Consider the following 15,195-nt stretch of genomic DNA (forward strand, 5'->3'; position numbering starts at 1 on the left):
GAGCACAAGAGGAATGAACTCATCCCAGTCATGTTTGCACCCGCACACGCATGCTCAGTATTTTTGACATTCTATTAAAATATTAAGTGCAAAAATTAAAAAAAACAAGAACTAAAAATAAATGTAAAAATCAGGGGGACTATATGATCCAAATAAACATATACATGGAGTTTTTCGTAATTTTCACTACCATAAATTAGGGGAATCCACCAGTTTGAACTAACTTGATTATTAGACAACCTTACATAATAATAACATAAAATTTCAATGATGCCAACACTAAAACTTCAAGATTAATCATTAGATGAATGTATTTTTTATTCCCACATAATGTTTATGTAACATCGAAACTAGAATTATTATAGTCACAAACAAATACATGTGAATACCAATTGGTATGACCAAACATGACAAAACTGCAAGAAAGTTTTGATCTTTATATGTACAGCAATCACCAACAAGGATTGGTTCAAATTAAATACATTCAACTGTACCATCCAACTAATAAAGTAATCAGTGTAGTTTTCATGCTGCTGTGGTCCCTCAAAAGAGATTGAATGAATTGAATGAAATGCAGAAGATGTGCACTTTGATATTCAGGAAAAGAAACACTGCATAACTTAGCAACATTGATAGTGTTACTCTCTGCTCCAGTGTTCAGATTGTGATGTACAACCAAACATTCATTGGTGAACAAGAATTCTTCTTAATCAGCTCTAATGGTGATAGCAACCAGAATGGCCCCCCCTTTTTTAATATGATGCTCAGAACTTCCAACCAACCACTAAAGTCATTCTCAAACTTCAAATTGTTGTCTTCACACTGTCACGGTTGATATCTGCAAGTCTTATAAGTTTCAACAATATGTCAATAGTAAAAATAAAAATAGAATGCGAAAATGTTGCCACCACCCAGTGTATCTGCTTTGAGACACTCTTACCTCCAAAGAAAAGCTCAAGGATTTATAAAGAACATTCAAAATAATCAGATATTGGTGTTTTATTCAATAAACTCAAGGTATGAACTTCACATTCTAAGGTTAAAAAAAAATCAAGCAGAGATAGGAAAGGTTGAAGTATATCACCTTATCCAGATGATTGCTCACAGTAGCTTCCAGCCATCCATAAGAGTCATTCTCAAACTTCAAATTGTTGTCTTCACACTGTCACTGTTAATGCCTGCAAGTCTTGGCAGTTTCAACAATAGGTCAATAGTTAACAATAAAAATAGAATATGAACATGCTACCACCACCCAGTATATCAGATCCAAAAGAGAGTTCAAGTATTTATAGAGAACATTCAAAATAATCAGATATTGATGTTTTATTCAATAAACTCAAAACATGACTTTACATTCTAAAGAAGAGAAAAAAAATATGAAGCAGAGACAGGAAAGGTTGGAAGTAAATCACCTTACCCCTCTCTGACCAAACGAATAATATAACCTATCTATAATCTTTCTTCTTTTTTTTTTTTTGCCAAAACTCCCATCAATTCAGCTCAAACTTGCTTTCTTCTCAACCTTAATTATTCATTTCTTTGGTGTGGCAAATAATATACAAAAGGCATTACTTTTACTGTTACCACTTATTTTTTATCTGCTTAGTGCTTCTGTTGATATTGTTTGATCAGTAACTGTGCATATAGTAGCTCATTCCAAATGTCCGGAACTCCAGGTAAGCACCAATGGCTGCAGTCTTGGTACCTTTCTGGTGCTCGTCTCTCCTCATCGGAAAGGTTTTGCTTCCGGTAGATGGAGGGATGTGCATCTTTCCTATAATCAGTAATTCTAGTGATGTTCATGAAAGTGACTGGAGTTTTCATCTCTTTAAGCACTGTTTCCAGAACGCCCATTTTCGGCGGATAAGGTGCAAGATAGGTCTCATTCTTGATGGGTTCTGTCTCTCTGTCGCAAGCTCCACCTGAATTCCATTGCCCTCCACTGAAAAACAAACATATTCTTGTCAAAAACATCACTTCAAAAAAGCTTAACATTCCAACTACCATATGAAGTGAGAGCATGATGTAAATACCTGAAGTGAGACGCTGAATAGCCCCGGAAGAAAACCAGAGTTTTCTTCGGGTTCACATTGGTATCCACCCACTTTGCCCATGTATTCAGAGCTTTGTGAAATGCTTCAATAACTTTTAGTTCACCGTAAACATGGGTCCCTTCTTGGTAATAATCTTTCCTGCAATAAAACTATCTACTTTTAGATTGATTATAAAAGATTTTTACTAGTATGCCAATCAACAGATATAATTCAATTTTACCCTTTAGAAGTTTTCTCATGAGTCCACCAATGGCCGGTGTTAAATATGATTGCATAAGCATCCTTGTATTTGAAGGAAGATTTCTCAATTGTATCTAGCCTTAGTGTTTCCTTCTTATGGCCATGGTTATCCGGCACCTCCCACTCCTGAACAAGAAATGGTGATCGAAAGAACTCGATCGTGCAGCCATAATCCTATTCACCAGCACAAAAGGAACACATAATTTACACAATCATCACATAAAACTTTGGGAGACAACTCAAATGCATTGAAACAACTAATCTCTACCTTGAATAAGAAGGAATATGAACCTTCTGTTCGGAATTCCCGCCTACCAGACATCTCAAAAACCTTCTTTTTGTCCTTAACAGAGTTTCTCAATACACAAACAAGTGACTCCCACATGTTCCTATTCAGTGAATCGCCAACAAAAACAAGCCTCTTTCCTCTCAATCGTTCCAACATATCAGTTGCATTCAACCTAAATAAAGTATAAACAAAATGCACACATTACTCCAAACACCAAACTGATTGAAATAAGCACAAAATGGCTGCAGTGGTGAAATGAAGTTCTCACCTTGGGATGTTGCAGCCATTGGGCTGCCATCGGAGTTTCTGGTATGATCGGTCAGGCCTTCCATTAAGAAAGCAATCAAAAGGTTCGTCAATATGAGGACAAGAACCTTCAGGGTAAAGAGGATAAGAATCATCCTTCACCCATCTCCCTTGGAATATATCACAACCAATCATACTTTTGATCCAATCATCTCCCTTCTTGTCAGCACTGCCGTTGGAACTCAATGAAGATGAACCATTTCCCTTCTTCAGTGAAGCAGTGAGGTTTACAACAGCTGCTCCACTGGGAACCCCTTTGGTTACATTGATTGTCGAATTTCCACTCTTCTTTGGAGCTGTTTCATTCTTTGTTAAAGCCACATTTCCTTTAGACTCAACCTTTGTATTGTTCTTATTGCTCCCTGATACCCCACTCTGTTTGGAAGTGTTCTTTGATGCCGTAACTCCACTTCCAGTGCTATTCTTATCTGAAACTCCAGTTTTGGATTGGTTTCTTCCCTCCAAGACTCCATCTTTCTTTGATCCTGAGCCTTCTCTCGGCTGATTCTTCCCAGGAACTGCATTTCCTGCCTGATTCTTCGCTGGAACTGCATTTCCGGTCTGATTCTTTGCCGGAACTGCATTTACTGTCTGATTCTTCGCCGGAACTGCATTTCCCGTCTGTTTCTTCGCTGAAACTGCATTTCCCGTCTGATTCTTCGCTGGAACTCCATTTGTCGTCTGAGTCTTCGCCTGACCTCCATTTCCCTTCTGATTCTTCGCCTGAACTCCATTTCCTGTCTGGTTTTTCCCTTCCAAGACTGCACCTTTTTCAGTCGCAACACTCTCTTTTCCCTGATCCTTCACAGGAACTGCTTTTTCAGTTTGATTCTTGGCCAAACCCTCAACACTCTTTCCCTTATCCTTCTCTGAAACTCCACTCCCGGTGGTCTGATTCCTCCCCAAGATCCCATCTTTTTTCCCATCATCAACCCTCACTTCACTGACAGACGCCCCAGCACTCGCAGTAAGGGAGGAGTTGGGAAAAATATAGGAAAAGATGGAGGAAACCTGGGATCTATAAGAAGAAGCCGAAGTGGAATAGGAATTGAACAAACTATTGAACCAGGGGGAAGCGCTTCCGGAAGAGTTGAAGGCGAGGAACGCAGTACAAGCAATGAACGCAAACATGAAGCCATAGACAAAGATCTTCGTCTTCCTCGTCTTCTGAACCGGGAACAAAGCCTTCAGATCGGAGACAAAATTGTTGTTCTGGAGATGCTTGGAAGGGTCTCCCATGGAGAGAAGGAATGCCGAAAAAAAACACCTTTTTTGTGGCTCTGTGTTTCTGGGAAGATGATGATGATGAAAAATGGGGGGAAGTGGGGAAGTGAAGAGATGGAAGTGGGTGGGAAGTGAGGAAGTGAGAATGAAGACGATGAAAGTGAGACGGTGACCGTACCTTAGAATTGGCTGCTGCTGCTGCTGCTGCTGTGGTTGTTGTTTCTATAACAAGAGAGGGATGCTTTGTTTAGAAAGAGATTCCTATTTGCTAATTATAACGATTTTGCCACTGATTATGCCTTTAATCTCTTTTCCTTTTCTAAAGGAATTTGCTTAAAAATTAGGTACTACTTATGAGTTTGTATAATTCGCATTTATTATTTCCAAATTTGGGTTGGGGGTTTCAAAAAATAAATAATTATAATTTTTTAAATTAGGATTTTGATTTACATCAAATTTAGAGGACATAATTATTTATTTATATTAAATTATGAATAAGCAACATTAAGACATGTATAAGTATAGAATTAATATTTTAACACATCTAGATTAAGATTTAATTATTTTTTTTGTCAGGAAAAACATAATCAGAGAGCATCAATTTTTCTATTATTTTTAAATAAAAAATAAACCACTAATAATTTTTAATTTAAGATTTTGATTTAATCAATTTATGGCGCAAATAAAAATTATGAAATTATTGCTTTTGTTTTATAGTGGTTGTATTTTTTTCAATCAAACAAAAGAATCTTCAAAATCCAAAATTTTCATTCTTAAAAAGAACCCAAAAAACACTGTTTACTAAGTAAGCATCAATATATATAAATACTAAAGCAACATAGCAAATTAATAATAATAATAATAATAAATTTACCTATTTTGATTTTTTTTTCCTTTGAAATAACAACTTTATGGGATAAAAAGGACATGAAAGCAATATGTATGTTTGATTTAAAATTCATTAAATTGTCGGCATTACAAACAAAGAAACTTTTTCTTATGTGAATTATTATTTAAAGAAAGAAAGGGTGATCAAGGAAAAATGATTATGCCCTTGATAAGTAAGCGGTGATCCAAAGCCAATCAAAATTAGCAAGATGCTCGGCTATTAAATAAAAAAAAAGTTTTAATTAGAAAGTGGGGCCTCCATCTCATTCTCATGTGATCTCGTCCATGTGGGGCCCATTCTTCGCCCTTAATTAGACTCTTTTTGAGAAACAAAAAAAAAATCAATAATAATAAAATTAATTAAAAAGTGGGCCACGATAAGATACACCCGAGTGTTTAAACGGGAAAGAAGGAACGAGTGCCACGAACGCGGTTTATGAGCACTGTACTGTCGGTGAGCGATGCGCGTGTCCTGTTTTGACGGTGAAGGGCGTGGAGTAGGTTAAGATTAAAGAGTGGTGAAGGTACACATAGTACTTCTTGGGTGTTTAATTATTATTAAAAGAGAGGAAAAAATGAGAAAAATATTTGACTCTTGGGAGATGGAATTGATAAGATGATGAGGGATGGATGTTTTGGTTTTGGGAGATGGAGTTGTTATCACACTTGATAATCAATCCGTACGTATTTTGTGGGGATTTGGTTCGGTAAAACTAATATTGTTGTTGTTGTTATATATATATATATATATATTTATTTATGGATTTAATTGGTCCAAAAAAATAGGGATTTAATTATTGTTTAAAAAAAGTTTTTGGAGAAATTTATTAAATTAGCCATAAGGCCTATTAGAACCTCCTCCTTCGCATAGAATGTTTGTTTTCAGGGAGGACCAGAAATTGAACTTTAAAGCGTAAGAAAAATGAGAGCATATGTCTTTGTTAAGTATATTATATGTGTATATTCACGTTCTTCATTTTTTTTAAAATTTGTTTATTTATTCAAAAAAAATCAAATATCTTAAGTAGTCCCTGTATTTTTTCAAATATGCACATTTAATTTTTTTATTTTAATCTGAACTTTATTGGTTCCTTTATTTTTCAAATTTTAACAAATTTGGCCCTGATCAAGGTATTAAATATTAATAAAAAAAATTTTTTTTTTGGAAAATATTATATTTTATTGACTCGGGTGCGAATTGGAGCTAGATCCAATACTTAAAACAAGGACTAAGGCGTTCTTTAACCTTCCTTCCGTTCTGGTCTTCACCATTGGCCTTTCCCTCCTCACAGCCCCACTTCCACCTATCTATTCCAAGCCGCCTCCCCTTGAGACACCTTTGTAGCACCGCCTCCAATGTAGATAATATATAGTATTTTTTTTTAAAAAAAAAAAAAACCAACGACCATCTGGTCTATTAGCATCGGGTCTTTTGCATAAGTATTCACCTCGAGTGTCGAGCGTGGCTCCCCGAGTGTCGAGCGTGGCTCCCCGAGTTCGATCCCCATCTTGCGCAAAATGGGGGCACGGTTCGGTGGTGAGCGTGGCTCCCCCACGTATTCGTCCCTTGGTTCCGGCGCTTGTTGTTTTTCTCAAAAAAAAATAATAATAATAATAAAAATAATTTTTATTAATATTTAATACTTTAATTAAGTCACTTTAGTAATTTTGGATGGCAAATTGAATGAACATAAGCTGAAGGACCAAATTTGCCTACATTAAAAAATAAAAGTACCTATAAAATCCGAATTAAAATAAAATGATTAAATGGGCACATTTGAAAAAAAAAATATAAGGACTATTTAAAGTATTTGAACAAAAAAATAATAAAATTATTATAGTTGTAATACGGTTTAAAAGTTCAAATATTTTTGTATGTAAAGAAAATTCACTAACGAGGTCTACTTGTATGAAACTCTCAATACGTCATCTTGACTAATTTAAAATCTATAATTCCTACAAATTCAGTGGTGCAACCTCATATATATATATATATATATATATATATATATATATATATATAAAGGAAATTGCTTGTGATTGATTCAATTTGAATTTAATTTAAAACTCAAGTTTTTGTTAAAAATAAAACCCATATAATGTTAGGTAAGAAAAAATATATTTTACAAATTATGAGTTACATTTTTATTTTATTTATAATTTCACTTTTTTATAAAATATCATAAAATTCATCTTTTAATTTTATTTTAATTATAATATTTTTACTTGGTTTTCCTAACCTGAAAAAAAATGTTTAAATATTTTCTGATAATAAAAAATAAGAAAATTGTAAATATATTGACAAATTGCAAACCAACTATTTCCGCATTTAAAGGAGTGATCTTTTGCTTGTTCAACGGTTAGAGTCGAGTTCATTGAATATCTATCAAAAGAAAAAAAAATTTAAATCATACCAAAATTTAATGGGGGGTTTTTTGGGAAAAAAATGCGGACAGTAGTTGGGTTTTTAACTTGGTTTTTAAAATTTGAGTTAATTTAAAGTGAGAAGTACAGAAACGTACACTAAAAAGATAGAAAGCCTGATTTATGCCTAAAATTTTCTTATGAATTATTGGATTCATACTTTTTATTTAATATTGCCTTTTTGACCTGTAACTGGTGCATATGGTCTAATTTTTTTAATTTTTTTAAAATAACTTTTTGAGTTCTTGCAAAATGTCAATTGGAATTAAATTAATCCTAGCTTAAAACGTAAACACCAGAATTTATTTAGATTAAAAAAAAAACCATAATCTCATTTTGAATGTGCCCTCTTGACTTCAAAAAAACACAAATTAACCAGAAAAGGAAGATAATTTTTTTCTCACAATTAAATCAATTTGGGTGTCTTTCTCAGAGGAATAATTACTGATCATAAACGTGCAATACTGCACCAAAATATTCAAGATTTAATATTAATTAGCACATATATGACTCATATTTATTAATTGATTTTGATAACCAAATGATGTGCATCTTCAACTAAATGGTCCATCATCATATTCATTGAATCTGTTTCTTTAAAATCTAAAAACATTAATTATAAACTTAAAACATCTTTAAAACTCCAGTGCTTTCTCTCCATAATGACAAATTTACACAAATTTAGGTAAATACTTTGACCCTCTATTGATTTTCTCACCCTTTACTATGTGAATATCTTGGACATGATTTTGTACTACAAAAGATGTTTTACTGCTACTCAAGAGTACATATACATTGACATAAAAATGTTCTTCAGAAATACATTTGATGATATTTTCACAATTAAACTCTCTTGTGGACCATTGATAACTTTAAATGTAACTGATGATTTGAAAGATTTAACTTGAACATTGATTTAAGTACATACATAAACCCAAGTGACTTAAAGACAAGTGAATACATGAAATAGGTTCCATTTAATATTTACTGATGAAGCTTCAGCACTATATTTCTGCAGAAATACAGCTAGGAAGCACAAAGACATGGTCAGACATGGGACCATCTTGAAAGAAATCAGACAAGACAAGCACTTCTCTAAACCACAAATGCCACTAGTTTTTTAAATGCATCAAGTGCAGAACCAAACAAGAAAGAACCTCATCCCTTGCACATAATGATCATGGCTTGCCCCTACATTGTTCAACCACTCACAACCTCACAACATTGCCTACATCTTTTCATTTCTCTTTTGGAAAAAGCAGAGGAAAAGGAATGAGAATGGAGTTGGTTTAGTGCCTCAGCAAACACTCACAATGCCCCACACACAATGGCACAAGCACAAGACTAGTGTGTGTTTCTCTCTTTCTCTGCAATGTCTGCAGGGCATGCTATGTTTCCTGGTAAATAATTGAATGAAAGTGCTTTTGACACGCTTGGCATGAGAAGAAGAAAGATATAAATAAAGGAAAATTATGGATGTATGTGTATAGGTATCACAAAGTTCTTATGATCACTAGTTAAGACATGCATATGTCTCCTATAGAAGCATGAAAGAGTTCTTGAACTCTTGTCAACTTTGACCAAAATGGAGTAACTTGGGGTAAAAGAGATGGGTCACATGCTTGCAAGCATCTAGATCTGATTTAAAGCATTTAAATGGACAACCAACATTGTGTTTAGAAAGACAAGAATCTTAGAGAAAAAGTTTGAAGCTAACTATAACATGATTGTAATGATATAACATTAAATGTGGAAGATAAGGTCCTTTTAGGCTCATAATTGGCATTGCCATGCTTTCGGTTTCTTTAAATGATTCCTTTCTGAAGAGGCAAGCTTGATGGTAACTTTATGGTCTCTAACAATGTCGGTGCCATATTTACTTGTGTAAGTTACTGAAGGCACTAATATTGCACCCAAAATGTAGAAGACAAAGCATACTTAATCGATGATTACTGTAAGTTTTATGCCGATTTGAAGAGTTTTAATGGCATTAGTCCTTTCTAAATTGTAGGAACAGAAAGTATTTCTGTAAGTTTTATGCAGATTTGAAGAGTTTTAATGGCATTAGTCATTTCTAAATTGTAGGAACAGAAAGTAAGTGATGCGGTGGATATGAACAATGGCATCAAGTGCAGATAAGATGCATGATTGATAGAGAAACAAGGAAGAAATTTCTTAAAATTAAGTTAACAGAAACCTTGAAGAACAGCATTTATTCCATTCAAACAGTATTTTCTCGAAAGAAAATGCATGGAGACATTTAAAGGGGGAAAAAGCAGGAAACATGATAACAAGAATCTAAGAAAGACCGAGAACTTTCCCTGTGGCAATGTCGATGTCGATTTCAAAGAAGCAAGGTCTTGTTGGAAGACCAGGCATGGTGCTCATTGTTCCAACGAGTGGATATATAAATCCAGCTCCAATGCTAGCCCTGACATCTCTAATTGGTAGCACAAACCCTTCTGGAGCACCCTTCTGCGATGGGACATGCGAGAATGAGTATTGGGTTTTCGCCATGCATATTGGTAAGTTAGAGAACCCTTGGTTCGTATACATCTCAATCTGCTTCTCAGCCTGATTCAAGAAGATTGAAGCTATCAGAATGCTAGCCTTTGAATAAATACCCAAGAGAATCCTAGCAATTCTGCTAAGAAATATTCGATTTATACTAATTTAGAGTTGGCATGGTAGTTATTTTCAAAAGCTTCGGATTCAATATCTGATACCAAAAGAATCAGGCTTCATGTCAATGATTAAACTCTTAAAAATGGCATCTAGAATTCTTCCTTGAAGTACAGTATACCGTCTTTTACCTTTATGAGCTCTTGAAAGGAAGTCAGATTATTGTGTTTTTATACAGAAGCATGACAGGCCCATGAGTCTATCTTTTTTTATCTCTGTCAGAATATTTCATATATTTACATCCAAAGAGAAAAAAAAAATCAATAAATCATCCATAATTTGATTGGTTTTTAGTGATGGTAATTTATGGTAATATAACATTAGAGCATTTGCATCAATAGTTATTGGACTAGTAAACAAGGTGGACAGTATAAGAGTCAGAAGCCAAGCTACAGCTGATGAGATTATAGATTTATCAATCATGAAATGCTTCTTATGAAATTTTATGCAATTATGAAATACCTGTTCCGAGTATTCAACACCACTAGCACCATAGGATTTGGCTATTGCCTCGATTTTCTCTTTAATGCTGAAGTCAAGAGGATATAAGAAATTCAGAGACTGAGTCTGGTTTTCACAAGCTCTTTGAACTGCAATGCCAAGGTCAACCTGGACATTTTGGCAAAAAACCAGAAACATGAAACTTAATCAAAGTGGTGAACATCAGTCAAATGATATATGAAAAAATAAGCCAATCCTTAATCAGGTATTCCTAAGAGAAATGTGAAAGATAGTGTGCACTTTTTAAGGCATATCCAAGGTATAATGCTTGCACTTCAGTTAAAAAGCCTAACATATGAAATTAAACAAGGGACTTACCGCCCCTTTACCACCATGCGTATGATGGGTGCAAACAACTGCATCAAAAGCACCCGCTGCCAAAGCTGCATTTCTCACTACATTCATCTCGGCCTCAGAATCCGAAGCAAATTTGTTGATAGCAACCACAACATTCACCCCATAAGCTCTCGTGTTACAGATATGTCTCACAAGATTAACACAACCAGCCTCCACAAGGCCAACATTTTCACTTAAGTAAGCATGATCCAAAGGTTTCCCAGCCACCACCTCAGGGCCACCACCATGCATCTTGAGAGCTCTTATTGTTGCTACTATAATTGCACATTGTGGTGTCAACCCACTATACCTACATTTTATATTCATGAACTTTTCTGTGCCAATATCAGCACCGAAACCTGCTTCTGTAACAACAAAACCACCTTTTCCGACTAACTTAAGAGCAATTTTATCAGCTACTACTGAGGAATTTCCATGAGCTATATTGGCAAAAGGTCCAGCATGAACAAGAACTGGAGTTCCTTCCAGTGTTTGCATCAGAGTAGGGTTTATGGCATCTTTCATCAGCACTGTTAAAGCACCTCCAACACCTAGATCATCAGCAGTAATCGGTTCACCAGCCCTACTGTTGCCAATCACCATCCTTCCTAGCCTCTCCCTCATGTCTGCAAGAGATGTGGTGAGGGCCAATACAGCCATGATCTCACTAGCGACCGATATGTCAAAGGCTGTTTCTCTAGTCATTCCTTTTTCTTCAGGACCTTGTCCAATAGTAATTTTCCGCAAGAATCGATCATTTACATCCATTACTCTTCTCCAGGTAATAGAATCTGGGTCAATATCAAGCCTGGCAAATCGTTTGATTTCTTCAGGTGTTAACTCATCAGGGTTGGTCTTTGAGATGCCCAGCTTCTTAAGACGCCTGAACATAACATTGGCAAAACTTCGCTTTCCTTCTTTGTTTGCAGGACACAGTCTGTTGAATAGAGCTTTGTCTGACTGGGATGCCTCATGAAAGATCCGAGTATCTATGGCAGCAGCAAGGAGGTTGTTTGCAGCCGTAATTGCATGAATGTCTCCAGTAAGGTGAAGATTGAACTCATCCATAGGTATAACTTGGCTGTAACCGCCACCAGCAGCACCTCCTTTAATCCCAAATGTGGGGCCTTGTGATGGTTGGCGGAGGCAAGTGACAACCTGATCATAAAATTAATTAATAAAAAACTCAGTTCACAAAGGCGATAGTCCAGAATTACAGACTGGAAAATACATAATCACAGCAGCACTTAAAAAAGATGACAAAGTCACCCAAAAAAAAAAAAATCCAGAGGCTGCCACGATAAAATGAAAACATGGTAATGCAATGAGTTGAAGCAATTTAAAACCGGTTACTGAACAACATATTATGAGCAAAGTTTTCACAGATGAATATTCCAAACAAAATCACCAAGCTTTTGAACTATTATTTCCTTACCAACCAATATTTGGCATTGGCTATCAGATTATTGTGGCTTGTGAAAGTAAATTATCTGTTCTGGTTCTTTTCCTTAGAACATCACTCGACAGATCATTGTTGTTGTTCAAATAAGAATATAATAACAGTTATAGCTTACAGAAGTTATATGCCAAAGTTAATTGGAGTTGTAGGCATCACTTATGTAGAAACTAAAATGGGCCTCTAAAGCATGAGACAAAAACTATTGATGAAAGGCGATGTTCCACATTATCCTAATATTTATTTGTTTCCCAAAATAAGAAGAAGCGACGAGTTCATTTGCATCTAGCAGGTTGTTCTAAGATCTAACAAATTAAACATTTAATTAGAGCACTTACATGTGAAAAATTGATGTTATCGTAAATTAAGGGAATGCCCTCCAAACAATGAATGCATTTTTAGCAAATATCAGCAAAGCATGCAACAGCCACAAATAGTTTCATTCAGCAAGAATGTAAATAAAAGCAATGGGTCATACACTTCCACACTATCTATGTTTGTGAACTAGATCATGTAGAAATAGCAGTAAAAATTGATCTTAATAGGCAGGGAAAGTACACAGGGATTTTTGGATGACAATATCACAGGGAGAATCTTAAATTATAAGAAAATTAATGTTAGCTCTTATATCAAGCAGTGCAAAAACATACAGTTTACGCCATACCTACAAATGGGCAGCCTTATTCATTCATTAAAATGATGGAGTAAAACAAGGCACTTAGACTCTACAAAAAGTAAGGAATAAGGTCTCAAAGTTTAAACTGCCTCAACATAGAAGATGCCATAAAGGTTAATTTAATGATGACAAAGTTTCTGTCATTTACATGGGTGCCCTTCATCAAAGGCACAAAAGCTTGGAACAATGGTAAAAACCAAATAAGAGGCTATGCAAAATATCAATGAAAAACTATGGTGAGTTGGTGATGCATTACATTAACTGCAACACACCACTTCATAGATCACAAATCTGTTTTTTATGTGAAAGTTGTTGTGATAGGCTACACTGTCACTCACAAAAGTCAACTCAAAATAGAAATCCTTTTCTTCCAAACAAACCATAAAGAAAATATTATAACTGAACCTACAAAACAAATTAAGACAAGTTACTAAACCATCCAAACTCTAAACTACCTTTTATCTGAGAAACAACATGAGCATTAGTGCATATATTCTGTTATATTATTGTATGTCCTAATGACTTCTTAATGGTTATCCTGTGAAACGATTATGAAGGTTATCATAGTTTACAACTACAAACTAATAGGAACTTAGATCGATCTCTGTTGCATAGCAGACTGCACCACAAGAACTAGATGCATCTCCAATGATTAATCACAAAAGAGATTAACTTTCATCCCCACCCATCTCACAAACATATAATCTCAAGCCCTTATAGATATAGATATATAGCTTATAAATTGGCTAAAAAAAAGGCTAAAAACATGTTCAATAATATCAACAAAGGAATAGACATGCAACTATTAAATACTATACATATAAATAAAAATCGAAGTATATTTGATTCTGTATGCCACATCCATAGAAGACAAAACAACAGAGAAAACCTATTTTAAATCTACAGAGCAATAATTCTACACTGCAAGTCTGCAACACTCCGAAACACAGTTTTTTACACCCAAAACCAAGCAATACACTGCAAATAAGTATCAGCCTGACACCTTTCATCAATCAAAGCTTTCGCAAGTGCTTCTCAAGGTGCAATCAAACAAGGTAAGGCAAAATTTGAAGGAAAAAAAAAAGCTCACCATCACTTAAAAGCCAGCAAATTTAACAATAACAAAAACATAAAAAGGAGAAGAAAAAAAAGCCAATAAGCATCACATCCAATATTAAATAATACACATATAAACATAAATCGAAGTACATTTGATTCTAAATGCCACATCCATAGGAGACAAAAAAAACAGAGAAACCCTATTTTATATCTGCAGGACAATAATTCAGCACTGAAACACTCCAAAACTCACTGTTTTACACCCCAAATCAAGATATAACCGCAAACAACGATCAAGCTGACACCTTTTATCAATCAAAGCTTTCACAATTGCTTCTCAAGGCGCAATCAAACAAAATAAGGCAAAAATTAGGAGGAAAAAAACTCACTATCACTTAAAAGCCAACAAATTTAACAATACAAATACATAGAAAGAACGAAAAAAAAAGTCAATTAGCTCAAATCCTGCACCTTTTTATCAAGAAAAGCTCCAAGAGCCTGACAGAGCCCAACAGTAGTGGTAGACTTCCCCTCCCCAAGCGGCGTGGGGGTGATCCCGCCGACGACGACGTAGTACCCATCCGGTGACTCTTCAAACTGATCCAGAACCGAGAGGAGAACCTTAGCCTTGTGCCTCCCATAGAGGTCATAGTGATCCGCGCTGAGACCAAGCTCATCGGCGATGTCGGAGATGTGAAGCGCAGAAGTAGAGTTAGCGATGTCGATGTCGGCCGGCACCGGCGAAACCACTTCCAATCTTCTGATCGTCTTGGAAGTCGCCATCCGAAGAGCTTGCCTTCTTTCTCTCTCTGCTTCTCTGGCTTTGCCTTCTCTAAATCCACAACAATAATAATTTGGAGATTCAATGAAATCCGCACCGAGAAAATAGACCGCTAAAGTTCACCTTCTAAATAATAATAATAATAATAATAATAATAATACTAATTATTATTATTATAATCAGATTAATATTTAGTTATTATAAAATTCAGAAATAGTGTTTTGTTTTATTTATAGATTTTTTTTTCCAAAATAAATTAGATCAATGAAAATATAAAAA

General features: G+C 35.1%; 2 protein-coding genes across 2 annotated transcripts; both read right to left on the reverse strand.

Moving 5' to 3' along the window:
* Positions 1 to 1,298: 1,298 nt before the first annotated feature.
* LOC120282120 (protein trichome birefringence-like 1) lies at positions 1,299 to 4,334 on the reverse strand. The gene is made up of 5 exons (XM_039288870.1): positions 2,852 to 4,334; positions 2,563 to 2,755; positions 2,275 to 2,468; positions 2,034 to 2,192; positions 1,299 to 1,942 (listed from the first exon to the last, which is right to left on the reverse strand). Exons 1-5 carry the CDS (start codon positions 4,126 to 4,128, stop codon positions 1,603 to 1,605), a joined length of 2,163 nt encoding a protein of 720 aa, XP_039144804.1. The 5' UTR covers positions 4,129 to 4,334; the 3' UTR covers positions 1,299 to 1,602.
* A 5,272-nt stretch (positions 4,335 to 9,606) lies between these two features.
* Positions 9,607 to 14,997, reverse strand: LOC120282547 (formate--tetrahydrofolate ligase). Its single transcript, XM_039289377.1, has 4 exons — positions 14,607 to 14,997; positions 10,927 to 12,102; positions 10,570 to 10,716; positions 9,607 to 9,999 (listed from the first exon to the last, which is right to left on the reverse strand). Exons 1-4 carry the CDS (start codon positions 14,916 to 14,918, stop codon positions 9,724 to 9,726), a joined length of 1,911 nt encoding a protein of 636 aa, XP_039145311.1. The 5' UTR covers positions 14,919 to 14,997; the 3' UTR covers positions 9,607 to 9,723.
* Between the last annotated feature and the right edge of the window lie 198 nt (positions 14,998 to 15,195).

The sequence above is a fragment of the Dioscorea cayenensis genome, chromosome 18, assembly GCF_009730915.1.
Source record: "Dioscorea cayenensis subsp. rotundata cultivar TDr96_F1 chromosome 18, TDr96_F1_v2_PseudoChromosome.rev07_lg8_w22 25.fasta, whole genome shotgun sequence".
In the NCBI taxonomy this organism is placed as follows: Eukaryota; Viridiplantae; Streptophyta; class Magnoliopsida; order Dioscoreales; family Dioscoreaceae; genus Dioscorea; species Dioscorea cayenensis.